The sequence below is a fragment of the Chlorocebus sabaeus genome, chromosome 2, assembly GCF_047675955.1.
Source record: "Chlorocebus sabaeus isolate Y175 chromosome 2, mChlSab1.0.hap1, whole genome shotgun sequence".
Lineage (NCBI taxonomy): Eukaryota > Metazoa > Chordata > Mammalia > Primates > Cercopithecidae > Chlorocebus > Chlorocebus sabaeus.
Genome location: NC_132905.1, coordinates 48,639,147 through 48,666,960, shown reverse-complemented (window position 1 = coordinate 48,666,960; position 27,814 = coordinate 48,639,147). Strand labels below are relative to the sequence as shown.

General features: G+C 56.1%; 1 protein-coding gene across 1 annotated transcript in view; it reads left to right on the top strand.

The window, feature by feature from the left end:
* Positions 1 to 27,814, top strand: part of LOC119622814 (VPS10 domain-containing receptor SorCS2-like) — a 206,527-nt gene that overhangs the window by 154,929 nt on the left and 23,784 nt on the right. Inside the window, 5 exon segments of the mRNA XM_073004837.1 lie at positions 4,177 to 4,279; positions 12,329 to 12,405; positions 18,341 to 18,432; positions 19,307 to 19,414; positions 26,528 to 26,648. Of these exon segments, the coding sequence (XP_072860938.1) occupies positions 4,177 to 4,279; positions 12,329 to 12,405; positions 18,341 to 18,432; positions 19,307 to 19,414; positions 26,528 to 26,648 (501 nt within the window).

The following is a 27,814-nucleotide window of genomic DNA, read 5'->3' as shown; positions in this document are numbered from 1 at the left end:
GCACGGTGGCTCACACCTGGAATCCCAGCATTTTGGGAGGCTGAGGCAGGCGGATCACCTGAGATTGAGAGTTTGAGACCAATCAGACCAACATGGTGAAACCCCATCTCTACTAAAAATACAAAAATTACCCAGGCATGGTATCACATGCCTGTGATCCCAGCTACTTGGAAGGCTGAGGCAGGAGAATCGCTTGAACCTGGGAGGTGGAGGTTCCAGTGAGCCAAGATCGTGCCATTGTACTCCAGCCTGGGCAACAGAGTGAGATTCCGTCTCAAAAAAATAAATAAAAATTATACATATATATATATATAAAACACCCGCATGGCTCAGAAGGCCTGGGCTATCCTGTATGTGTGGCCATGGCATCTCCAAGGGTGAAAGTGCAGAGCCAGGACAAACTGGGCCACTCACAGGACCTCCTGACTATGTCCCTCCTACAGCCACACAGCCTGTCAATGAATAGGCAAACTGTACCTGAGGACTTAGTGCTCATAAAAGTGATGCCTGATTATTGCAGAATTCTTGGAAGATACAGAAAGTTATAAAAAGGGAAATAAGGTATAACCAGAATCACACCATCCAGAAAAATAGTAACTGGGTATTTTTGTTCTTTACAATCTTTTCACTCATACACACGTTACGAAGTCATCATGGGGATCACACATGTGCGTGATTTTTCAGCCCTCTGTTTTTCTCTTAACTCTGGGTCATGAATCTTTGCCCAGGCCACTTGACCTGTGCCCTATCTGGGGATACCTCCTTCCCTCAATGGGGAAATGCAGGGATGGCTTTAACAGAGGAGTGGCATGATCAGATATGCTTTAGGATGATCCAGCTTCATTGGAAGGTGGTTTTGAATCTGTTTGCATCTTGAATTCAGCATAAAACTTCATTCACTGCACAGTCCATGGTCACTCTTCTGAGGCGTGAGGCTGTGATGAGTGCTAGGCATCCAGGTGGCTGGTGCTGCATCTCCCGGTCCTGATCCATCTGGTAGTCTTTGATGATTTGCTAGACACTTCTTTAGGGCACCCTCTGGCCCTTATGTGCCAAACAGGCAGAGAAGGGAGAGTCCTGGGACAGTATCAGCCCCCAGCTTGGCCTGCCTCCAGCCCTTCAGGAACCCAGGCATACTTCAGTCAACACTGCAGCATTCTGCACAGACTCCCAGGGCCACAGCCTGTCCTGGGGGTCTCCTGTCCTTGTCCTGGGTGGCCTCGGAGGAAGCCCCGTCTCTGACGACACGCACCCAAGGCTAGTTCTGGGGCTCCTGATGCACACTGGCCTGCCACCTGTGCAGGGCATCCTGGTGCCCTGTGGGCGGGCTCCTCCAGGCCTGCTGGCATTGCCCTTCCTTTCACCTGGTGGCCCAGGCTCGGGTGGGAGTGAGTGTGTCAGACACCAGCACGGTGCCTGCAGCTGCCTCAGGAGCTGGGGGAGACGTCTGCTTGGCCATCAGCAGGCCCCAAGGTGAATGCAAAGGGGTTTGTAGTGCTGCCTGTGTTCACCAGTGACCTGCAGGCCATAACTGGCCACCCCACAGGGAACCCTGAGGAGGGTTCCACTTCTCTGGCCTGAGTGCCAGGCAACCAGGATAGGCCACTAGTGGTGAGGAGTGGGGAGAAGTAGCTAGGGTTTGTGAAGCAGCACCCTCTAATTCAACTCTGCCCACTGTGCACGCAGCAAGTGACCAGATGTGCACAGCTCATCAGGGGAATGGGAGAGATTGATGGAGACCAGCCCATGAGCTCTGGCCTTCTAGAAAACCTAGAATATCAAAGCATGGCAGAGCCAGGGCAGCCCCTGAGAGGCACACTGCTGCTGGGGACTCCCGCACCACACCCCTACTGAGCTCCTTCTCCTGATTAGAGCTGCCTTCTGCAGTGCGGAAGCCAAACCCTGCCTACCAGGATCACAGCGGCCTCCTTCCCCAGCAAGCCGCCTCTGTCTTCCTTCCTGAGCTATCTGGGGGGGCAGGAGGGTAGGACTGAAAAGTGCCAGACCTGCTTTTCCGTTGTAAGAAATCGGAAGAATCTATTGCAGCGGGCAACGTCTTAACATCTCACAGGTGTTCAGTGGGGCCTATTTGTCGCCATTCGATCCAGGTGTTTCTGGAACCCTCAGGTGGCTCTCCAGGGGTGACATAGTGCCCAGGCTCCTGCCACCTGGGGCCCTGTGGTCTTCAGCTCAGACTCCCTGGGTTCCCCTGGGGATGGTCTCAGTCCCTCAGACATCTTCAGGATGTGCCTCTGCAATGGTCATGGGGCACCTTTCAGCTAAATTTGCAACCTTTCTTTCTTTTTTTTTTTTTTTGAACAGCTTTGTTGAGATCTCACTTCCCACATAGTTCACCTTTCAAGTGCAAGTTCAGTGGCTTTTAGTCTATTCACAGAGTTAGGCCACCATCACCACTGTCCCTTTTAGGACATTTTCACTGCCCAAAAAAGAAGCCCCTGATCCTTAGCTGTCACCTCCCTATCCCCCATCAGCCTCCAGCCCCTGGCAACCACCTGTCCATTCCTGGCTCTATAGATTCCCTGCTCCGGGCATTGCTCATGGATGAATCGTACAACATATAGTGCAACCCGTACATCTGTTAAATCCTAGAGCAGACAAATAAAGCCCATCTGCCGACTGCAGCCGCCACCCGGTCGCATCTTATCCAAGTCAATATCCAATTTCCTGAACAGTTTAACATTTAAGTTAGGGTCACCTGTGTAAAACGTAAGCAATTCATGGGCCAGAAGAAAGTGTTATTATAACATGAAATGAAGAGAGAGGTTATCTCTGACGTGGATTTTAGTAGATGATATGACACCGCAATGATGAGGGGATTCTGGAATGAGCCCTGCAGAACGGGTCAGCAGGCCTCACCATCACTGTCTCCATTTTGCAGATGAGGAAACTGAGCCCTGAGGCTGCCCAGAAAATTAGTGGTGCCTCTTAAGTTACAATTTGGATCTCTGGGCACCCAGTTCTAGGATATTTTTAAGCTGGAGATTTTTGACAGAAAAGAAAAATAATTTTAAGGTGGCAAATACAATGTTTACCATTCTTATAAGTAAACAATTAGGCAGTACCTTGCCCAGGGGAAGGGCTGGACCCCAGAGGTGTGCCATATTAATCCAATATCCTGTGAAGCAGAGGTTATTGTCCCATCTCACAGAGAAGAAAGAAAGGCACAGGGAAGCTAAGCATTTTTCCTAAGGCCACACCTCCATTTAGAGGAGGTACGAGGAGTCCAAGCCCTGCCCTTTCTGTGACCAGCCTGAGGACTGCCCTGCCTCACTTCACCCTGTGGAGTTCCCTGACTTGGGGAAATTAGGAAGGCTGAGCCCAGAGTCATTCCCCCACAAAGGCTTTCGGCATCTGTCGGTTCAGTGGGGTCTCTGGTGGTGCACCTATGTCACCAAGGAGGACTCGGCCAGCCAGACCTCTGAGACCCAGTATCTCAGGCTGCCAGAGGGAGATCAGGAGAAATGGGGTCTCCGGAGCCAGCCCCCTGGGGCTCTTGCACACTTAACCCACCCCTCTGTATCTCAAAGTGGGAGAGTCTTACGGGGTGACATCCTCTGATGCCAGGGGTACTGTGGTCACATAAGAGGCTCCCAATAAAAGTTCTGCATAGGTGAATGAATGAATATGAGCTTGGGCCATGCAGGCTCCAGGAATCACATCCCACAACCCAGCACTGCACACAGGACCTGTGTTGGTGAACCCACCTGCCAGGACCCATTCCCAAGAGCCCTCAGTGGGAGAAGCCCCAGCAGCTGCATCTGTGAGCAGAGGCACCACACCCAGGGGCTGCAGGGGTCCCTAATCTAGACCAGGGAACCAACAGATCCTCCTGGGTGTCTCACTATACCTAGATGCTGTGGGGGTCCCTAATCTAGACCAGGGAACCAACAGATCCTTCCAGGTGCCTCACTTGTGCCCGCTTCCACCTCCCAGGCTGTCAGCACAGGATCTGCTGAAGCTTTCCTTGTCCTTCCCACCCTTTCCCTAGAGGTCAGCCTCACACCCGCTTCCCATCCTCCATCCATTCCTCCAAGGCACTCCTGGCCCAGCCTTCTCTCCCAAAAAGCCACAGGGGCAGGTTTGCCATCGGGCCTAGTTTTCCTAAGGATGCTCCTACTCATGTGTTGACAATTGCTTCCTTTCTCTTCCTTGCAGCCAGACTGCCACCTGCACCTGCACCTGTGCTGGGCAGACAACCCCTATGTATCAGGCACCGTGCACACCAAGGACACCGCCCCAGGCCTCATCATGGGGGCAGGTAGGTGACTTCCATCACGGGCAGCTGACAGGTGCCATTACAGCCCAAGAGTACCTCCAATCTCAAGGGTCAAAATGGATGGTCATGGGCCTGAGGGCATAGTATGTCCCTTAGGAAGCAGTACCACTGCATCTCCAGGAAGCTGAGCTCTCATGGCAAATTCTGAGAAGTGAGTGCATGGCCCAGGGTGGGCATATGATATGTGTCAGCAGAATGGAAAGATGAACAGATGGAAGAGTTGACCAATGGATGGATGGATAGATGAAGTGATAGATGATGGGTGGGTAGATGTTGGATGAATGATGGCTGGCTGGATGATGGACAGATGGTGAATGGATGGATGGAGGATGGATAGGTGAATGGATCGATGATGGATGATGGTAGATGAGTGGTAGATGGGTGGTAGATGGGTGGGTGGGTGGATGGATGAGTGGGTGGATGGGTGTGTGGATGGATGAGTGGGTGGGTGGATGATGGATGATGGATAGATCCTGAATTGATGGATGGATGAATGGATGAATGACGCATGATGGATGGATGATGGTGGATGGGTGGTGGATAGGTGGATGGATGGGTGGATGGGTGTGTGGATGGTTGGATGGGTGGATGGATGATGGATGATGGATAGATCCTGAATTGATGGATGGATAGATGAATGGATGAGTGATGCATGATGGATGGATGGATGATGGTGGATGGGTGGTGGATAGGTTGATGAGTGGGTGGATGGGTGTGTGGATGGTTGGATGGGTGGATGGATGATGGATGATGGATAGATGCTGAATTGATGGATGGATGATGCATGATGGATGGATGATGGTGGGCGGGTGGATGGATGGGTGTGTGGGTAGATGGATGAGTGGATGGATGAATGAGTGGATGAATGGACAAGTGGGTGAATGGATGATGGATGATGGATAGATGCTGAATGGATGGATGGATAGATGAATGTATGGATGATGCATGATGGATGGATGATGGATAGGTGGATGGATGGGTGGATTGGTGTGTGGATGGATGGATGAGTGGGTGGATGGATGATGGATAGATGCTGAGTTGATGGATGGATGATGCATGATGGATAGATGCTGAATGGATGGATGGATAGATGAATGGATGGATGATGGTGGATGGGTGGTGGATAGGTGGATGGGTGGGTGGATGGGTGTGGGATAGATGGATGAGTGGGTGGATGGATGATGGATAGATGCTGAATTGATAGATGGATGATGCATGATGGATGGATGTTGGTGGGTGGGTGGGTGGATGATGGATGATGGATGATGGATAGATGCTGAATGGATGGATGGATAGATGAATGTATGGATGGGTGGTGGATAGGTGGATGGGTGGGTGGATGGGTGTGGGATAGATAGATGAGTGGGTGGATGGATGATGGATAGATGCTGAATTGATAGATGGATGATGCATGATGGATGGATGTTGGTGGGTGGGTGGGTGGATGATGGATGATGGATAGATGCTGAATGGATGGATGGATAGATGAATGGATGGATGATGCATGATGGATGGATGATGGTGGATGGGTGGTGGATAGGTGGATGGGTGAGTGGATGGATGAGTGGATGGGTGGATGATAGATGGATGATGGGTGATGGATGATGGGTGAATGGATAGATAGATGATGAATGAATGAAAAATGGATAGAAAAATGGATAGATGGGTAGGTGGATAAATGGATGGATGATTTGTATCATGGTTGATATTTATTGGCCCCTGAAAAAAGTTCTAGTTTAGTGGGGGGAGAAAAACAAGTATACAACTAGCACTTTTTTCAAAACCCAAAATTATAATTTTTGTGTCTGTCTTTTCCCCTAAACTAGAACATCCAAGAATCCTGGTATACTGATCAAATAATACCATAAAATGAGGTTGATTTGCTTTAGAAGAACCATTCAAAACACAAAGTAGAGTCACCTGTCTGGGGTCACTTGGCTGGTGTGTGGGAGAGTCGGGCAAGACTTTGCACATGGGGTCTGTGACAGTCAGAGAGGCAGTGTCTCCTGCAGACACTGGACAGCAGAGGCCCAGGCCCAAAGCTCACACTTCCTGAATCCAGGACCCCTTCCCTCCATTTCCCCCGGTACCATCTGCCACAGAGAGGGGTTGGCCGTGTGGCCAACAGCCAAGGATCATATGGATGTGGGCCCCAGACTCTGAGCTGGATACCATATCTGACCCTTCACCATATCCCAGCACCGAGCTGGGGCCTGGCCCAGGGTGGGCCCTTCAAGGCTGTTTATGAATGAGTGAGTGAAGGGACAAGTGAATGAGTGGCCATGTTGTGATGGCAGGAATGGCCTTCTGGGTGGAAGGGGGAACATGGGGACCCCAAAGGACCAGACCAGAGTGCATGGAGTGGCTGGAGGTGAAGCCTACATGCAGGGCTGGGTCTGACGGCAGAGACTTGGCCTGTCTGGGGAGGTTGGGGCTTTGCAGCTGGGAAGAGAGGGGATTGTGAACAAAGCCCTTCAGCTTCTGGAGTTCCTCTGTGTGCTCTATATGCCCGGGGTCCTAGGCAGTGACAGCCCATCTGGACAGCCTCTGTCTGCCCCCACAATGACCAATGAAAATGCGACCTGTCAGCGTCAATGTGAAGCCGCTCACTGCCTATCAGCTTCCACGCACAGACAGACTCACCAGCCACGTTAGACGCCCCCAGTCCTGTGGACTTGGTTTCCTGGGCTTCTCAGTGACAGGGTATTTAAAATGCACTATCTCGATTGGCTGAAACCCCAAATTCTTGACCAAAATACAAAAGGCATAATTTCCAATGTTTCCACCGCTCAAAGGCCCTGAGAGCCCAGAATGAGCATCCCGGTCCCCCCCCATCTCTCAGTGCATCCCTGAATTGTGCAGGAGTCACACAGAGCACTGAGAGCAGCCCCCCTCGCTCTGTGGGGGTGTCAGTCACAGCCAGTCACAGTCTTCCTCCTTCCCTACCTGCCCCCGCCCCCCACTGTCCCTACAAGGGCAGGAGGCTACACTTCTATTGTATTCCACTTCTGTTCAGTCTTGGGCAGGGCTTTCCTGGAAGATGGAGCCAGCTGTGCAATGTGGGCCAATTGATGTGTCCATTGTTTCCATCCTCCTCTCCAGCCCTGAGCATCTGCTGAGAGCAGGAGGAAAAGGCGTGTGGGCTGGCTGCTGCACATCTGCTGGCCCGACATGGCCGCCTGCCCTGGCACAGGTCCCGAGGCCATGTGGCCGCACTGCTGGAGGCGGCTGGGGATGATGGCTACCTGTTTCCACAGGGTCGCTCCCCTGCCCGCCCTGTCATTCATTCCTGAATTCCATCCCTGAGCCAGGCAGATAAGAGGGATAAGCCCCAGGCTCTACGCCTCCCAGCTGTAGGACTCTGAGATTTCACTGCACTTCTCTGAGCCTGTTTCCTCATCTGCAAAATGAGACGACAAAACCTCCACTGTAAGAATGAGACGGGGTAAGACAGGAAACCTTCAAGGCAGTTGTGCTCTGCCAGGCTGTCCTCTCATCCAAGGGGACGCTGGACACTCCTGCCCACATGCCAGGCACTGCACTGGGTGCTGGAAATGAGGGAGTTAAGACTCCGTCACTCAGGGGTGAGCAGAGGAGCAAAGGGGTGATGACCACAGGGCCAGATGCATCCTGATGCCAAGTTCCTACAAGATGGTCCAGGGGGACCTAGGGTATGGGCACTCGATTCTGCCCCGGGGTTTGGATTGAGCCTGCTGGACAAATGGGCATATGCCTAGCCAACCCACGGGGAGGAGGACGCTTGAGGCAGAGGGCACCACGTGTGCAGGGTGGATGTGGGGGAGTGCCACGCTGGGGTCTCAAGCTCGAGGAGATGCATTCCAGTCTCTGGGGACTGTCCTCAGGTCCAGCCTGCAGAGATCAGACTGCAGAGGGACCCAGAAAGTAGGGCTGTGGCTCCAACTATTAATAGGATGGATTTGAGAAGCAAAGACAGAAACTTGACTTCAAACCCCCCTGTAGAGAATCAGCCATGTTGAGCCCAGAAATAAACCCAGCTGTGGCTGAGGGTGCTGGTGGCGGGTTCTTCCTGACTGGGCATGTTACAGGACTGAAGGGCTGGCTCCCTTCTGAGTGCTCCTGTGTTGGAGTGAGTGGCATCTGAAGGATACATCATCTTCATCCGTTCTTCCTCATCTTCACCCTTTCTTCCTCATCTTCACCCTTTCTTCCTCATCTTCATCCTTTCTTCCTCATCTTCATCCTTTCTTCCTCATCTTCACCCTTTCTTCCTCATCTTCATCCTTTCTTCCTCATCTTCACCCTTTCTTCCTCATCTTCATCCTTTCTTCCTCATCTTCACCCTTTCTTCCTCATCTTCATCCTTTCTTCCTCATCTTCACCCTTTCTTCCTCATCTTCATCCTTTCTTCCTCATCTTCACCCTTTCTTCCTCATCTTCATCCTTTCTTCCTCATCTTCACCCTTTCTTCCTCATCTTCATCCTTTCTTCCTTTCAATAGACTAGGATAGGAATCCTCACGCTGAGTTATACCCTATGAGATCAATGCTTCCTACTCCACACCTTCGGGGCTCCCAGCAAGCCAGTGTTCCTGGACCCTGCACGGTCTGTGGCCAGCTGCTTCCTACCACCCCCATTGCCGAGGCTACTCTCCATGCCCAGGGCAGGTCCCTGGATTCCTGCTCCGGCTCATGTGCCTCCCCCAGAAAGCCAAAGAGTGCAGAGTGGGTGCCAACCCCCACCTGCTCCTCATACCGTGGGTGCCCCAGGTGGTTACGGAGCTCGCTCCCTGCACTGCCCTTTGCCCCATCCTGGTTACTGGTCTATATCCCAGCTGATCATCCAGACGTCCTTAGGACCCAACACAGAGCAGAGGCCGGTGAACACTTCTCCATCCCTAGCCCTGGCAGAGGTGATGGTAGCATTTAGCCAAGAAAACCTTGAGGGGGCTGTTTGGGAGCTGGGAGCCCCACAGCCTGCTCTGTGCTGCTGGCTTGGCTCAGGGAACTGAGTCTCAGAGCCATTTGCAGGCCCAGCCCTTCCCAGTGCAGTCCCTTTTTTGGCGACTTGGCCAGTCAAGGGCCCATCAATGTCCGGATGTGTCTAGACATGAGGGAGAGAAGCCCTTGGCCTGGATGAGGGGCCTGGGTGGGGTTGGGAGCTGACCTGAGCCCCACCAGACCTGTAGATGCTCACTAGACCCTTCTGAAGGTAGGAGCATCAGCAGAAACTGGAGGACCACGGGGCAGCCCACTCACTTGGGCCCCAGCTGCGTCTCGGTGATCCCCGATGCTCCCTCTCTCTTGCACTGCCCTGCAGTCCTCCTTGGTGAAGTGTGGGTGGGGGTAGATTTTGGTGTGTGGCTTTGCTCTGTTTTCTGGCTGCAGGGGCAGAGGAAGGATGGAGAGGAAGCATGCCTTCATTCAGTGAACACTAACTCCTACCAGACTCTGCTAGCCCTGAGGAAGGGCAGGGGTCCTGGGCCTGGGGAGAGGAGACCCAAGGAGACACTAGAACACCCAGGCAGGGAGGCAGCAGGGAAGCTTCTCCCCTCATCACCTCCCGTCACCCTGGACCTCAGTTTCCCATCCGCAAAATCAGGGTGTCAGCCTCAGCTTTCCGCAGGCCCTTCCACTCTGACAGCCTGCAATGTGTTCCGTGAATCCCTCCTTCTTTCCCCTGAGACTGTTAGGTGACTGGCAGCCTGACAGCTTTGGTAGACAGAGCAAGGAAAACAGATAGCGTTTCTTAAAAGACAGACGTGTGCACGGTTGAAATTACAAACTGCAAATTGGCCCGTGCGGTGTGCTGACACAGCAACACTCCCTGCCTGGCTCTGCCTGTGATGTGTGTGTCCTGGAGCAGCTGCTGGTGTCTGGGATAGCAGAAAGATAAAAGGCACCCCTTCTTTCTCTCCTCCCTGCTGCTTGTTCTGTTCATTCATTCACCTCACTCACTTCATTCATTCAGCAGCCATCGCTCAGCACTTTTTGTTTGCCAGGCACCACACTGCACAGAAGGGACAGGTCCAGCGGTACCGATTCCACACCTACCCCTCTGCCTCATCCATCCTATGTCTTGCACTTGCCCAGGTCCGTGTTTCTTCCCAGGCTGCTCGCTCTTCCTTGGACACCCTGTCCCCTTTCCCTGGGCCAACCATGTTCAGGTCTCCAGGCTCCACTCGGAGGCTCTTTCCTGCCTGAGTCTCTCCTTGAGGCTCTCCTCACGGGTCCACTGTCCTGGCTCTGTGTGCACCTGCACAGCTGCCCTTGTCTGCTAGATTCAGAGCCCTCGGGGAGCAGGGCCACAGCTCATTCAGCTCAGGCTCCCCAGAGCTCAGCACAGGACTGAGCAGAGAGTAGACACTTAGCAAACGCCATTGAATACATGCAGGAGAGAGTGAGTGGTGGAGCTGAGAGAATAGGTGGATGGAGGGATGATCAACTGGATGGATAATAGATTAATAAAAGATGGATGGGAGGATGAATAGATGGATGGATGAGTGGATGGGTGGATGGTTAGATGGATGGGTTGGTGGATGGATGGATGGGTGAGTGGGTGGGTGGATGGATGGATGGGTGGATGGGTGGGTGGGTGGGTGGATAGATGGATGGGTGAGTGGATGGGTGAGTGGATGGGTAAGTGGATGGGTGGGTGGGTGGGTGGATAGATGCATGGATGGATGGATGGATGGATGGATGGATGGATGGATGGGTGGGTGGATGGATTGGTAGGTGGGTGGGTGGATGGATGGATGGGTGAGTGAATGGGTGAGTGGATGGGTGGGTTTGTGGGCGGGTGGGCGGGTGGGCAGATGCGTGGATGGATGGATGAATAGATGGGTGGATGAGTCGGTAGATGGGTGGATTTACGAGTAGGTAGGTAAATGAATTTCAACAGAGAAGACAGGCACACAAACACCCTGCCACTCTTAGAACTCACTTTTAATTTATCTATTTGAGGACAATCCATCCCCTTTGGAATTTTCCAGTGACTTCTAAACTTGACCCTGGATAAAGTACTTCTGAAAGTGCCACCTAAATAAAGCTTCAAATGGCAAGTGATATACAAGTCACTCAGCTGTTCTGGGGTCCCAGAACAGCTTCAATGCCATCATCAGGGTCCCCATCATCCTGGAGATTTGGACCCCTCTCTCTGCCACAGCCATGGGGTGCAGTGGGAGCCCCAAATCTGTCTCATCAGAAATCCGTTTGTTCGAACCATTTCAGGATGCTGTTTAGGGTGGGCCGGACGCAGCACCAGAGGCTGCTATGATTTTCCTGGTGCTCGTGCTGTTATGCATGGCCATTGTTCTTTCTATAGGAGCCTCATGTGGCTTCACCTTCCTCATCTGTAACATGAGACTGGCTTGGATGCTGGGCATGAGTTCTTCCCATTCTGATGCTGCCCACAGCATTAAGTCTGAGCCCCTCTGAGTGGACATCAAGGCTGGAGATGGACCAAATCAGCCCAGTGCTGTGGCTCCAGTAAACCCAAACCACATCCTGTGCCCCCAGTTGGTTTGGTGCCCACCTCACCTTCCTCCCAAATATCCACCCAGCAGCTAGTGAGACCCTGCTGTGTGCCCACCTGCCTTCTGTCCTGCCTCTGGCTCCCCTGCACCCAGTCCCTAGGAGCTGTCTCTAAACATAAACTCGGCCATGTCCTGCCCTGCTTTCAAGCCCCACAGGGGCTGACCGTGAGCCCACACTGGCCGCCCGTGAGCCCACACTGGCCCACCCGGCCCACGTCCTCTCCAACCCGTCCCTAACCACACTCCATGCTTCTTATTTGTGGACCACACCAGTGGATTCTCTGAGGTGCCCGAGCTCTGCCTGCCCTGGGCCTCTGCTGGAGTTCCCTCAATGCGGCTGTCTTTGGGCAGGGCTGACCCTTCACTGCAGAGAACCAGACCCAGGGCCCCAGCCCAGCAGCCACAGCAGGTCTGTGTGGGAGATGGAGACCCAGGGCACTGTTGCTTGAGGATTACTTATTAAAGGGGGAAAGCTGGACAATCCTAAGGGTGGTGCTGCCCCTTTTCTTTTGGACCAGGTAAACTGGGCTCACAGCTGGTGGAATATAAAGAAGAAATGTACATCACGTCAGACTGTGGTCACACCTGGTGGCAGGTAAGCTGGCCGGGAGGTGCCCGGCACCCCCACCCCGTCCAGCCAGGACCCTCCGTAGACACTTCTGTCATCCCATCCATTCCAGAGGCTCCATGGGAGAAGCTCTGAGCCATGTCTCCCATCTTGCAGCCCAAGTGGCTGGAGCCAGGGCTCACTTCAGCAGATGTGCATCTGCTGCATTTGAAAAGCAAGTCCAGGCAGATGGCTTGGACCACCCAGCTGCTCTTCCCATGGTCACTGACAGGGAGTGACAGATGCGAGAAATGTCTCCACACAGTTGGACATGTCACTGCGAACATCTGAGAAATGGGGATAAATGCCGGGGAACAGAACAGGGAGGAAGTCCCAGCCAGGAAGCCAGATGGCGCTTCTGGGGCTTGACTTGGGCTCTTTCGGGAGCCCAGAGAGAGGCCAGGAGGGGAGTATGGGGGACTGCAGGTTCCTAGCAGGGGTTGTGGACACAGCAGTGGAAGAGAATACGGGGGGAGGAACAGGTTGTGGGGGTCATCATGAGTCTGGGTTGGGGTGTCTGGGGGCTATCCCAGGTCCCGAGAAGAGAAAGGAAGTGAGGAGTGGAGAGGAAGTGCACGCTTACGTAGGACGCAGCCACTCCCACCAGCACAGGACGGCCTGGGCAGGGTCCTTCTGTGCTCTGTGCAGCTCTACGCAGACCTCAGATATTCAGACTAGAGGCGATGGTGCTGGTGGCCCTCAGAGTGTAGAGACAGCGAGGCTGAGGGAGGGATGCCAGCCGGTGCCACGTGTCCTGTGTGGTCCAGGCAGCTTTAGGATCCAAGCCTGAGCTACCCACCCCAGGAGGGGGCCCTGCCTCATTGTACACTGGTTGTTTCTTTCTGGGAGGCGGAGCATGGTCTTTCTGGCCAAAGTTGGCCTGCCAACCTCATGGAGTGGCAGTGTCTGCCTTACATACTGGGGAAATCAATCAAACTTACATATGACTCTCTCCTTCCAGACAAGACGTTCTGTTTGAGGTCAGTGTTTTACACGCCCGAGTACCCCAGCCACGGCCCCCCTCCCACACAGCAGTGCTCTGGGCACGCGTGGTAATCCCAAAGTGCAGACTTCACCTGCAGCCTGGGTTGAAGGCCTTGACGTTTTTTAAAAATATGCAAGAAACATGGAATTTTCAAAAGGGCAAAGGCGATTTATTGTATTTTAATATTTCTATTTCACTAAAACTAGTGAAACATGTCTGAAGCTTCTTAAAGGTCACGTCTGTCTATTTGTTAGAGAAGGTTCCCCCGTATGAGATTCAATAGACAGGGTGAAATAGAAGGTTTTCTAATTTCATAGAAACGGATTACAAGATAGTCGTAGCCGTCGCTTTTGCTGAGCAATTTGCTTAGATTTCAAACTTGGGAATATCAGAATTAAATGGGAGAGCATCTAGGAAAGTGCTGAGCTGAGGCCTGGCCAGGTCTGTGCTTGGTGCCTCCCGAAGGACGGCGGGGTGCAGGGAAGGAGAGGGATTCGCCTGGCTGGCGGTGGGGGACAGGAGCCCAAGGGGGCAGGCCTGTGCATGCATGTGGCAGGGGAGGGAGGGATGTTCCTGTGGGTATTTTTTTTTTTTTTTTTTAGTTTATTAGGGTGGGCTGGGGAGGAAGAATGCCCAGGCAGGGGCAGAGTGGGACAGAGGCAGAGAGAGCAGGATGGTGAGCCCAGGGCGGTCTCCATGGCTTCCTCTCATGCCCAGGTTGTCAGGGATGCAGTGAGATGCATCTGAGAGAGAACTCAGAATACGAATGTGGAATGCCAGAGTGCATCTGGTTTAATCGACATCACCTTTCAAAAACATGAGTTTCCTAGGTTGTTTTGTTTAAAGCCAGAAAATGTTACAGAGCCCCTGGCTGAAACCCAGTGTGTGGGGGAGGCAGGGAAAGGGTGAAGTGGAGACAGGGACTCTGCTCTCCCCACCCGGCCCTGCTGCTTGCTCAGGGCGCAGGAAACCACAGCAATGGACGTCTGAAGACCCTGCAGCCTGCTGGTGGAGTTTGGAAAACCCTGGAGTCACCTTTTCCCAGAGCCCCAAGCTAATGAGAGCAGATGTCATTCCCAGGATGGCCTGGAGGCACCCTGTTCGTCTCCCTGTGGGTGGATGCAGCAACACCTACCTGCCCACGTTTGGAGAGGAGGGTGGCCGGGCAGGCATCCGGGTGTCCCAGTGCAGAGCCCTGGCGCGCACCAGCTCAGGGGGCCAGCTTGGTACCAAAGGGAAACTGCACTCCAGGACTGTCAGGCTCTGGGAAGCCCACTGTCCTCTCACTGTACCACCCCCTGCTGTTCAGCAACCCCATCTCCCTCAGGGGACCCCCAAAGCAGCCGATTAGGCTCCCGGTGGAGCCAGGGAAGGGGGCTGCAGCCACACCTTCGAAGGGTGGGGAATCATGCTCAGGCATGGCGGGTGCGCTTATCCACGAGGCCCCTCTCCTCCAGCCTCACAGGACCCAGCGTGGTCTCCGCCACCTGCCTGGCCACGCAAGGGTTCCACTGCTGTCCTAGTGAGGCAGCCTCGCTTCTCCTCGGATTTTCCTCCTTCCTGGAGGGCAGCCCGTTGCTTGGGGATTCATTTTCCTCCTAAATCATTGTGGGAGCCTCTAACGAGCCCCTGCCCCTCTGGTCCATCTCCCCCAGCAACCAAGGAATCTTCTGAAAGGGAATGTGCTCTTGTCACTCCCTGATCAAGCCTTGGGTGTCACACCGGCCTCCAAGCTGCCCATCTGTCCTGGGGCCTCTCCGTGTGCCCCCAGGGCTCCTGCCCCAGCCACATGCTTCCTGCTCCCTGGACACAGCTGCCCTCCTGACCTCCAGGCCTTTGCCCCTCCGTTTCCCGCCTGTGATGCCCTTGTGCCTCTGAAGGTTTCCCCAAGCTCCACTTGCCCTGTGAACCCCTCCCTGGGCTACCCACTGATTCAACTCTGGACTCTCCTTAAAACAAGATGTCATTTGTCCACAAAACAATGGCTGAGCCCCTCGTCCTGTGGCAGGGCCTGAAGGGTGAAGATGACAGGGCCCCCTCTCTAGTTGCTGGTACCCCGTGGGCAAGTCACTGTCCCTGTGTGGGGACGGTCTGCTTCCTTGGGGGTCTTTCCCTAGGCTATGAATCCCTTGGGGTCAGGCCTGCATCTATGCTGGCACCGCCAACAGAGAGGACCCAGACCAATGGGTCTGTCGGATGGGTAGATCAATGGGGAGGAGAATTGTGGAAAGTTCTTCTTCCTAGTCCCCTAAAATCTGTGCCTGTGACACCGTAAAACCTACAGGCTGTCAGCTCCCTTGTCCAGGAAACAATTTCTATGAATGTAGCCATAGGCAATGTGCTTCTCCAAGCACTTTCCTGAGCTAGCGTCAGGACAGAGGATCCGGGCATGGCAACTCCTCTGCCCCCACTATGCCCTCTGGCAGACAGGACTGTGAACCCCAGAGGGAGCACAGAGTGTTGGGGGACATCTGGGGAGCCCCCAGGTTAACTCTGAGTCCCCACTCCAGCCTGCGACCCCACCACCCACGAGAGTGTGTACCCACCTGTGTGGAGGCAAGATGCCCACAGAGGCAGTCCCCGTGGAAGGGGCAGGGGTTGGTGTCTGGCAGTCACCAGCTGTGTGGCCTCAGGCAAGTCACTGTGTCTCTGAGCCTCAGTGTCTCTGGAAAGTGGGGAAATAACCTGTGAGCCTGGCTGCTCTTCAGTGAGATCCTGTGTGCAGGACACCTCACGGGCGCAAAGTGGCTGCCTGGATCCTGCAAGTCCCTGACGGGCAGCAGCACCCCCACCAGGGAGGTCCTGGAGGTGCCACCCTTCTGTGTCATTTGGCCTCACCTGACAGACCCTCACTCTAAACAGGAAGGAGAAAGGAGGAAGGGAGGGAGAGGGGAAGAGGGAGAGAAAGGGGAAGGGAGAGAGAGAAAAAAAGAGAGAGGGAGGGAGGAAGGAAGGGAGGGGAGAGAAGGGGGAGGGAGGGAGACGGGAAGAGGGAGGGCAGGTCTTGGGACACAGCTGCTCGCCCTCCATCGTTTTTCATAAGGAGCCTCTCTTCTTTATCCAAGGCAAAAGTGCTTCCTGGAGAATTCCTAGGATGGTGGGAAATGACAGCAGATTGTGATAACCAGGAGGAAACGCCTGGGGAAGGGCTTTGCAGGGAGGGTAACGGCATGTGCCGAGGGCCTGGGTGTGTTCAGGGAAAGGAAGCAATGTGGGCAGGGGCCCCTCCTTCGGGGCCCTGAGGCCATGGTAGGATTTGGGCTTGACTCTAAGGGTCACGGAAGCATTGGAAAGTTCTGGTGGGATTGAGGAGCATGGGGGTCAGGAGACCTGCTGGACACCAGGGCCAAGGGTGTGGTCTGCCGGCCCCCACCCAGGTCTACTGGGGTTCATGTTCCTGTGGTGTGGGGCCTCAGTCCGTGTCCTCCCCAGGGCCTTCTGCTGGCTCCTGGAAAACCCAGCATTCAAACTCCAAGGGAGACTCCACATGGAGGCGCAGAGCAAAGATGGAGGCAGATGCTTCTCTTTCCAGTGTCCCCGTGATTGTTCCCCAGCTGCCCTTGAATGTCCCCCTGGAGCCTGGGGTGTCCCCAGCTCAGCACCCCTGGGGATAGTGCACATGCGGCCCTGTTAGGCTCCGTACCTGCTAGGAAGGGGTCAGTCAAGCCTCCTTACTTATCCCGCCCCACATGGCACGAAGTTGCTGCACGCGTGTCCCTGGAAGCTCTGCACAGCTGCACCTTCTTGGGAGGCCCAGGAGCCTGGCTCAGGTGGACATGTCCATAGTCCCCAAGGGCTCGCCGAGACCCTGAGCACACTGAGATGGATGAGCGTGCTGGCCCTAGTGGGGACTGCCTGGGATGGCTGTCCTCTGTCCCCTCCTGGGCTTTCCTGTGTCCTGCTGTGGGCCACAGGCCTGGGAGACAGATGGGTGAGGATGGGAGGGCGAAGGGGGCCTCTTCGAGGAGGGGCGGTATGGGGCGAGAGCAATGTGGCGGAGATGGCAGTGCCCTTGCTGGGCATGTTGAGACAGGTACTGGCCGCCCACACATGCATGTTCACTGGAGATTCGGGGCAGGCCCCATGTGTCCTGGTGTGACTTTGGAGCCATCCCCCACTCTGCCACCTTCCAGTTGTGAGGGCTTGGCATACCTTCCACCCCTCAGAGCCTCAGCGTCCTCATGTATACAATGGGACCCCACCCTGAGGCTGTCGGCCAACAAGCAAGACCACCTCCATATCCCCTCCCGGGTGAGGCCTGTCCAGGCCACTCAGCCTTTTGTCCCTTGGGGATCTGGTGGTCGGTCATTCATTCACTTGTTCACTTATTCATTCCACACACACTCCCTGGGCACCAAGGTCTGAGCTGAGCTCTGTGGGGTACAGAAGGCTCACAGTGGCCCTGTCTTTGAGGAGCTCTGGCTGGAAGAGACAATGACAGATTAGCACAGTAAGTGTTAGGTCAGGGGTTTGGAGCCCAGAGGCCACTCCCCACTCAGCCTGGCATCAAGGAGGGCTTCCTGGAGGAAATGGCACTTGAGCTGAGTCTTCATATCAAATTGGGGTTTACTTTGACCAAGGCTGAGTATCGTAAATGTTTTTCTGTTTCTTTCTCATCTTCGTGTTGCCTGCACTCTTTGTGCCTGGGTTTTCACATGGAGAGGGCTGCATGCCATGCTCATTTGCAGTTTCCTTGTTCGGGTCGATAGGGTAGAAGTTGCTGTCCGCCATTCAATCATCCAGGGTACGCTGAGTCTGCATGGGCTGAGAAAGCTTGGGGATGGCCCGGGATGTGCAGGGAACCCGCAGACCGGCCCTGGCCTCTGCCAGGGTCCACCAGCTGCACATTGACGATCTGCCTCCCAGGAGCCGCTCAGCCTGGAATGACCTCCAACCTTCTCAGGGCCCTGCCCTCAGCCACACCACTCTCCCCTGCAGGTGTTCGAGGAAGAGCATCACATCCTGTACCTGGACCACGGTGGCGTGATCATGGCCATCAAAGACACCTCCATCCCCTTGAAGATCCTCAAGTAATGGCATCTGCTAGCCCCGGGGCTGGGCGGGCTGGCTGTGGCGCGGGCAGGCTGTGGCGCGGGCAGGCTGTGGCGCGGGCAGGCTGTGGCGCGGGCAGGCTGTGGGGCGGGCAGGCTGTGGCGCGGGCAGGCTGTGGGGCGGGCAGGCTGTGGGGCGGCTGGGGCTCTTTCTTTCCACCTGGGAACCCTCTCAGACTCTTTCCCAGAATGTCCTCCCCTCGGGGACACGAGATCACAGGGCAACAGCACTAAATACTAGAGACCAGGGCTGGGGCACACCTCAAAAACCCTTCCGGAACAGTCATCGAGATGGACTTTGTCCTGCCCTCAGGAGACAGGCACAGAGGGAGCAGGCTGGGGAGCACAGAGGGTCTTCCCTGAGGAGGTGAGGAATTAGTAAAGTGCAGGGATTGGCACCAGGTAATCCAGACAAGGAAGCCAGCATGTGCCCAGGTGAGAGGGTTGGCAGCTGAAAGCCCTCATGGGGAAGGGAGGGCAGGCAGGAACTCAGGACCCAGAAGGCACAGCTGGAGCAGCTGCCAGGAAGCCAGTATCACTGTAGTCTGAAAAAGAGCTTACTCAACTGCCAGATGGTGGCACTACAACACCAGCCCTGCCACGGGCCTGGCAACCCCTAGGCCAGGCTCAGGCCGTGGGCGGGGCCATTCAGGGGATGCAAAGTGTCTGTGTGGTCCCCAGAAAACACCCCCAGGACTTGCAGCACGATGTGGATAAGCAGATGTGACGCCACCTGTGCTGGCAAGGCGGCTGGTGCAGCACCCAGCCCTCCAGCAGGACCCGCGGGGCAGAGTCCCAGACACAGGGAGCTCTCCAGCCCACCCTGGAGACGCTGACGATCTTCTCCCGGCAGGTTCAGTGTGGACGAGGGCCTCACCTGGAGCACGCACAACTTCACCAGCACCTCGGTGTTTGTGGACGGACTGCTAAGCGAGCCGGGGGATGAGACGCTGGTCATGATGTGAGTGCCGGGACCGGGGAGCAGTCGCTGGGCGGTGGGGCAGAGCCCTCCCCCAGGTAGGCCATGCTGGGCCTCCCTGGGCCCGCTGTGTCCTTCACCCCCGCAGCCACCTGGGAATCAGGGACATCTGCCACCTGCCCCAGGTCCCCTGGCTGGTGAGGGCAGGACGCAGGCTCCAGGCCAGCTCCACCACAGCCACAGCACCTCTTGAGCCGGTGATGATATCATGAGTATTACTATCTACTGGCACCTTTCTCAGCCATATGGCATGAATGTCTTAGGGCTTAGGGCCTGACACCCAGACAGGTCATCATAGGGCAGAGCTGGCTGTGACCCGCTTGTCACCCATTCGGGGGGCTGAGGCTGCAGCACTGGCCCTGCCTGGCTTCCTTCTGCTCAGCCCCAGCTTGGGCCAAACAAGGCATCATGAGGGGCAAAGGGGCCTCCGGAGCCTCTGTCGTTCAGAAGCCTCCCTGGCCCAGGAGCAGAGATGCGGAGGAGAGCGGGGACAGCGGGGACAGGCAGGGTTTGACTGCACCGCTGCAGCCACAGTGGGGGAGAAGGCCATCCCCAGAAACCAGTAAGTGAAGGCCCCTCTGGGCGCCTTCGAACATGGGCCCCTGTGACAGCCCAGCTAATTCACGGGTTGGGCGAGGCCTGCGTGTCTAACGGCTCCTGCGACCCAGTGCTGCACATGGCGAGACCCCCGCGCCCTCTTCCCCCCTCTAATGGCGATCCGCGCCGTGCACGGCGAGGCCCCCGCGCCCTCTTCCCGCCTCTCATGGCGATGCCTGAGATATCTGGATAGTGTGTCCCAAATTCACATTTCCCCGGAACCATGGATGGGACTTTATTTGGAAATAGGGTCATTGTCAGTGTAATCAAGCCAAGATGAGGCCAGGGAGCAGGGCAGACCCTGATCCAATGACCGTCCTTGTAAGAGGACACAGAGACACAGGCCCCGGGGAGGAGGCCTGTGGGGAGGAGGCTGGGGAGGGAGGAGGCATAGAGTAGAGCCGTGCAGCTACAAGCCCAGGAACACCCGGGGCCCCCAGGAGCTGGAAGGGGCAGGAAGCCTCCTCCTCTAGAGCCTCTGGAGGGAGCTCAGCCCTGCCAACCCCTGGATTTCAGTCTTCTGGCCTCCAGCGCACTAAGAGAGCACGTGCACAATGCTTCAGTGTGGGAGAGCACCTGAGTGATGACTGAAGCCGGCAGAGTTCATGGTAATTCGCCACAGTAGCCCCACGAAGCTGCCGTGACAGGCCACAGCTCCTCCACCTCGAGGCCCAGGCACAGGGAGATTGGACACCTGGACTTTGTACACCTTGTCCTCTGCTCTGTCCCTTCTAGAGCCGGCAGGCCCTGCCCTACCCATTTCCCACAGAAGAGCCAGGCACTGTGCCCCTCACCCTTGCCCACTTGGCTGGAGTAGGCATGTGCTCTGTGGCAGGTGTGGATCTATGGTCTGGAACTGACTCTGGCTGGCTTCAGCAGAAAGTGCTGGCCTGGCTCATTCACCAGTTCACACCTGAGTTTTCCCTTCCAGCTGGCAATGGCCCTTCACGCCCTCGACCCTGACTGGCTCTTCCACTGGCCCCTGAATGCCCCAGAGGGACTCACACGGATAGGCCCCCAAAAGTGCCTGACCCCAGCCTCTGTCTCCCTCCGTGTGTCCCACCCTACCCGGCAAGCACAGCTCCCAGGAGGCCACGGGAGGACAGCTCCAGGCTGTGGGGAGCAGGCCTGGTTTTGGAAAGAAATGCCCAGCTGGGACGATGCTGCCCACCCCGTCCAGGCTGGGCTCTGCCTGGACAGGGATGAGGCTGGGCTCCTCCTGGACAGGGATGAGGCTGGGCTCTGCCTGGACATGGATGAGGCTGAGCTCCTCCTGGACAGGGATGAGGCTGGGCTCCTCCTGGACAGGGATGAGGCTGGGCTCTGCCTGGACACGGATGAGGCTGAGCTCCTCCTGGACAGGGATGAGGCTGGGCTCTGCCTGGACACGGATGAGGCTGGGCTCCTCCCGGACAGGGATGAGGCTGGGCTCCACCCGGGCAGGGATGAGGCTGGGCTCCACCCGGACAGGGATGAGGCTGGGCTCTGCCTGGACAGGGAGAGGCTGGGCTCTGCCTGGACACGGATGAGGCTGGGCTCCTCCTGGGCAGGGATGAGGCTGGGCTCTGCCCGGGCAGGGTTGAGGTTTGACTCTGCAAGGCCAGCATGTCCCCTTGTTTGTCAGGGAGTTTGGGCAGACGCCGCCCCTGAGCTCCCCTGGCTGCTGTGGCTGGGACTGGGAGCACAGCCTTGGAAGACACCACCACTGACCCCTGCTGCTTTCATGCCCACCACCCGTCACACCCACCCACCCTCAACCAACTCTGCTGCTTAACAATTAAACCGAGGCTCGGAGAGGAGAGGTACCTTGGCCCTTGCTGCAGGAGGAAACAACTGTGGCCTAGTCCAACTCAGACAGGCTCTCCTGGGCAGCTCTGTGGGCAGCAGCCTGTCCTCTCCGGGCAGAGCAGAGATGGGACCCCCTTCGAGGATGCTCCCCTGCTCTGCCTTCATCCAACATGCATTTATTGAGCACTTATTATGTGCCAAATCAGGATGCTTCTCTCCAGGCCAGTGTCCCTGGACAATGGACCGCACACGCTGCACCTCGGTTTCTGCAGCCCTGAAATAGGGAAATGAGTCGGCTTGAGGAGGTGTCAGGAGGATTCAGGGAAGCAGAACGTCTGTGCCCGGAAAATGATACTTCCCTTCCAGAGGCCTTGGCTTCCTTGTCTGTAACGCGGGGACTTAAACCCCACGAGGTCACCGCAAATGAGCCCTCAAATGATGCTCACCAGTGATGCTTGGGGCCTTCTCGCTTCCTGGATGATGAGCAAGAAATCGCCTGCTTAGACTCTGATTCTAGTATAGACGCCCGGCTTCCGCCCACTCCCCAACAGACAGAGATCCTGGCTGGCCTTCCCAGGCCGTGCACTGTGGTGGGATTGAGGGGATGCTTGGACAGCTCTGCGTCCCACCTGGGGTCCTGGGCGAGGGGGAGCATTATTCCCAAGAAGGTGAGGGTCCCCTTCACGGGTCTCCCTGAATATCCAGTACCCGCCGCAGGTGGGTCCCGCCGGCCGGCCGACCTTTGATCGTGCATCCGTGTGTTTTCGAGGGCATGCGATGGCACTCCTGGGTGATCTTGTCCTTCAGCACCCCCAGAGAATAGTGAGCCCCTTCCCCTCCCGCAGTCTAGGGGGCGTCCTCCCCTTCCTGGACCCTCTGCCCCAAGTCCTCCCTCCGTCTTTACCAATATGGCCTCCTGCGACAGGGGCTGCAATGCAACTTTAGTGAGCGCCCCACTGCATCCTACGGGCTGTTTTCATATGTGACCTCAGGCCATTCTCATAAGAAATCTAGACAGATTGATTTATTCCCCCATTTCTGGAGGTGCCAACATGTCTCAAAGAATTCATCCCTGAGGGAGTGGTGGGAGGGTGGGGACCCTGGGAGCCTGTCCTGTAAAAACTGGGTGGGGAGAATGACCCTTCCTATTCTCTCAGGATCCTCATGTTTGCAGCTTTCCCTGCACAGTTAATTCCTGCTCCGGCCGGGCCCTGGACGCATAAAATCCTTCATGACTTTTGCCCATTTTCATGCCCCCGGAGGCCGTGGTCTGGGACAGAACAGGATGGTCCTGCCTTTTCCTACAGCTGCAGGACCTCCTGTGGCCTTTACGGGGAGAAGGAGCGAGGGAGGAAGGGAGTCTGGCCACCACGCATGCTACCTGCACTCGTTTGTGGTATGGACCCTTTGTGTGCATGTGGCCAGAACCCACAGAGCAACAGGGGGGCAGCAGTGCAGGGGTGAGGGCGGCCCTTACTCCTTACACAGAGATTAAGCGCCTTCTCCAGGCCTCAGCTTGCCCGGCCGAGAGATAGGAGCGCTGTCCATCTGGGAGCCTTGAACGAGCCTATCTCTACAGGGTGTCAAGCCCTTCACCCCGGCTGTCACGAGCATTGGTTAGGCCCCAGAGATGACCCAGCCTTCATCCCCCACCCACAGGTGGGGCATTTTATCCCAGAAGAATAATGGCAGAATTCACAGCCAGGTGCTATAACCTTTTAAGTTATTTTTAAAGCATCAGAACAGTTCCTCCAGCCCCCCTGGTTCACAGTGCTGCATCTTCAGACAGCTGCCCAATCCCAGTGGCATACAAATAATTGAAACTGCAGGAGAGGGAGCACGCCGGCAGGTCAGAATCAAAGTCCCGCTGCAGGGGTCTGTGCGGGAGCGGCCCTGCCAGAGTGTCCCACAGCCACAGGCTCAGCTTTCGGCCACCCTGTCCTTCTTGGATAACTGTTTTGTCCAAATCTGCCCAAAGGACGCCTCTAACCTAGCCAGAGGCACCTTTTGGGACACTTTCCTGAAACCAGTCACTTTCACTTGCCTCCCTTTCCCCACAGTGCAGCCTCAGAGCAGGGAGGGGTCCCCAGGTCCTGGGCTTGGGTGAGAGGTGGAGTGGGGGCGCCCAGAGCCTTCCCCGGCTGCATAGTTCCACCCTCACAGCATGGCCCATTTTTTCCTCATTACCTGCAAAGTAATATCTAGGCCCCTTCGGCACGTCTTTCCTAAGACCCAGAATTAACTAGATGGCAGCTATGTCTTGTAGTATCAGCTGAGGGTTTAGGTTTCATAAAAGGCAGGGCTTCAGGGACATGGAGGAGGTTAATTAATCAACCAAACCAGCCTCTCTGCTCTGCCCCAGCTCAGAACAGCGGGGAGACTGAGGCCTCCCGGGGGTCTCTGCGGCCAACGGAGCCCCAGTGCCATGTTTCCACGCAGAGCCTCACAGCTCTGGAGCCGCCAGCCCGGGTTCCAACGCCGGCCCCTCCAGGAGGTGGCCTGAAGCTGTGCTGCCCTAGGCGAGTCCCTTGCCTCAGCCTCAGTTTCCTTGTCTGTGAAAGGGGGCTTTGGCGAGGAGGAAATGGGGGAATACAAGGTCGCACCTGGGCCTGGCCTGCAGTGGGTGCTCCGTATACACCAGTGGCTGCTGCTGCCGTGCCTTTCATGATGCCACAGGTCACAGGAGAGAGTGAGGATGCTCTCAGGGATCCAGAAGTTTCCCCTAAAAAGGCATTTCTTAAGTGAGAGAAGACCCTCAGATGCTGTTGAAGAGAACAATGTACCAGGCATAGTCTGGACAGTGATGCTGAAGGAAGATCCCAGTGTGTTGAGTTGGAGCTCTCCAGTGTTGAGGCCGTCCAAGTGGCATCCATCAGGAGACAGCAAGTGAGACCCTCATCCCAATCACAGGTGCCCTGGAGCCAAGACCTCTCACAGCCGGGGCCACCATGCAGGCCCACAAGATTCCTCTGTTAGAAACAGCACCTGCAGAAGCGGGCGGACGTGGCAGAGTCACAGTCGTACCTGGGGACCTTCCCCGTCCTTGGTGGGTGTTGCCACTAGCAGCTAGGAGGGGTCTCAGGCCGAGAGCTCAAGCCCCATTTCCCCACTCCTCTGAGAAAGAACGGCCTGGGGCTCCTGACCCCCATGCACAGAGAAGAAAGCAGATGGGATTGTGAGCCCAGAACCAGGGGCCCGGCTGGAATGAAGGCCTGGCAGTGACGTGGCAGGAATGCGGGATGGAACCGGCCTGGCTGCTCCCTCAAGGAGCGGGCCTTATGGGAGCACAGGGAGGCAGGGTCCCTGGGGGAAGGTCCAGGCAGACAGAGGGAGGCCCCATGCTCAGCCTGCAGAGGCTTAGGGTTTCATCAAACAAAGACAATAGTGTCTGCCTCTTGGGACTGTTCCAGAGAGTGGAGGCAAACACGAGGTCACAGATGTAATTCAAGCATGGACCGCCGCAGGCTCGCCTGGCTCAGAGGTGCCCCGTGGAGCTGAATCTTCAAATATCAGCCTCAGACACTCAGACCCAGTTGTCATGTCCTCAGAAATACCCTACGAAACCTTTCTCAACACCGCCCTAGAATGGGATTGTCCTTTCAGCTCACGATGGGCCACCCCCAAGTATCCAGCCCCAGTTGGGGGTGCTCAGACGGGGACCAGACTGGAGCAGCGTGCATCACCTCCCCCACCCAGATGCTTGGCCTCTGGTAACATGGCCAGAGCACCACAAGCTGGACTGGAGAAGGCCCAGGGAAGAGCAGGCTGGGCCCACCTTCTGGGTGGTCTTTGGAGCCTAAGTGTGTGGTACTGAGGGATGGAGTTGAAGGCACTCAGGCAGCAGCCCTCTCAGAGAGGGAGAAAGTGGGGCACCTGAGTGCCATTCTGAGTGATGGGCACACAGCAATGACTGCTGACTGCAAGGAGGGAGAAGGAACAGCACAAACAAGCTGTGTGACCTTGGGAAAGTTACTGAACCTCCCTGTGCCTCGGCTTTCCATTCTGTAAAACGGGGTGGACCTGGCCTACCAGGCTGTGTATGCATAGCTTCCAGCACACATGGGTGCGCCCTAAGTGGCCAGCCTCCCTATTCTCTCTTCCACCACTTCCCCCACCCACCTAGGCTGTGATGGGCCAACCTTGCTCATCCCGTGGGCTCTGAGCTGGGCCTGCTGACTCGTTATTTCTGAGTCGTCACCTGTACTAGGGGGCAAACGCCCTGTGGCCCAGGGATGAAAAGCTGGGTTTCTGCAGCGCGGAACCCTCACACGGTCAGGCTGGGGGAAAACCAGGGAGAAGCCAGACAGCCGCAGATGCAGCCACCTGACCACAGATCATTCCGCAAAACATAATGCAAGGACCAGTGTGGGGGCTGTGGAAGGGCTCCCAACCCTCCTGTGGACCTGGGCCTCCTTCCCTGTCCATCAACATGGGCCATGGTAGGTCAACCGCAGCGACTCAGTGCAGCTGACAAGTCATAGATCACATGTGGTAGTTGTGGGAATATTCGTGCCAAAGCCCACGGAGTACCTGTGCAGGGCCAGGCTCAGTGCCCGGGGCAGCCTCGCTCTGATCCCCAGCAAGGGCAGGAGAGGGGTCTCTGTGCTCATGGTACAGGTAGGAACAGAGTCCAGAGGGGACATGATTTGCACAGTAGACGAGGCCTAATGAAGGTGGTTTTCTCTCCCTTCTCTCCTCTTCCCACCACAGGGTCTTTGGCCACATCAGCTTCCGCTCCGACTGGGAGCTGGTCAAGGTGGACTTCCAGACCTCATTCTCCAGGCAGTGTGGCGAGGAAGACTACAGCTCCTGGGACCTCTCCAACCCGCAGGTGGGCCCGGATGAGGCTGGGATCGAGCAGGTGGGGTGCACACTGCAAGTGCAGGCTCACTCTGCCTGCCAAAGTCCTCCCCGGCAAGGCCGCAGGGTGCCTCCCCGCCTCCAAGAAGTCTTCCGGGAATCCCCAGCACCTTTAGATATCCAGGCCTCCTGTGGGCTTTTCTAGACCCTTCTCGGTCATGGAGCTACCTGGGCTGAAGGTCCTCAGCCACACTCGGAGAGTGTGGGGCCACAGGCTCTACCCCAGCCCGTGGAGTTCAGTGTGCTTGGGGTTCAGGATGTTCAGATCTTAGGAAGGTAACACAGGCCTGTCCCATACACGACAGTGGGGTCTGGGTGTGGAGTGGGGTCTGGGGCGAGCCCACCCTGTAATCGAGACACACAACTGTTTCTACAGCAAATGTGTAATATGGACACTAAGCTGAGTATAAAGGCCATCAGTGCTGCCTCTGTGGTTCCAATCAGGCTGTGCTGCTGGCGGTGTGGTGGGGAAGCCTGGGATTTCAGAGTGCGGGGGCCTGGAACTGCTGGGAGGTGGGTTCAGGCTGTGCTGCTGGCGGTGTGGTGGGGAAGCCTGGGATTTCAGGGTGCGGGGACCTGGAACTGCTGGGGGGTGGTTGGCCCTGATGAAGAAATGACTTAATGGCACTTGTTAAAGCACACGGTGGAAGACTTTACTCAGGGCCATCACGGTGGGTACAGGGACCCTCTCAAAGGAGAGACTGGGCTCAACTTGAATTCAGCGTGGGCAAATGGGAGTTCAGAGCCAAGGTCAGTGGGTGGAAACTGACTAAGAGGAAACAGCAGGCATCAGAGGATTTGACATCACCTGGGGGGCAGCAGGGGATGAGGAAGCCTGTCGGCTAGGGAGGGTGATCAGGTATTGAAGGTGGGCGGTGCTTGCCAAACTGCCTTAGCAGGGTGCATTGCTGAAGCTGGATTTCACAAGGAAGTGCTCAGATGGGCCCAGGAGGAGGTTTAGGAGCCTGAATACAGGCCACGGGGCATCCTCACCGGCCCCGCCCCTATTACTGCCACAGCAGCTGTTGCAGGGAGATGGGGTGGGCCTGTTCTGTTCTGATTGTTCCCTGAGGGCCCACTGTGTGCTGTGAGCCCTCAAGGCTGTGACTCAGCCCAGCTCCCGCACAGCACCTGAGG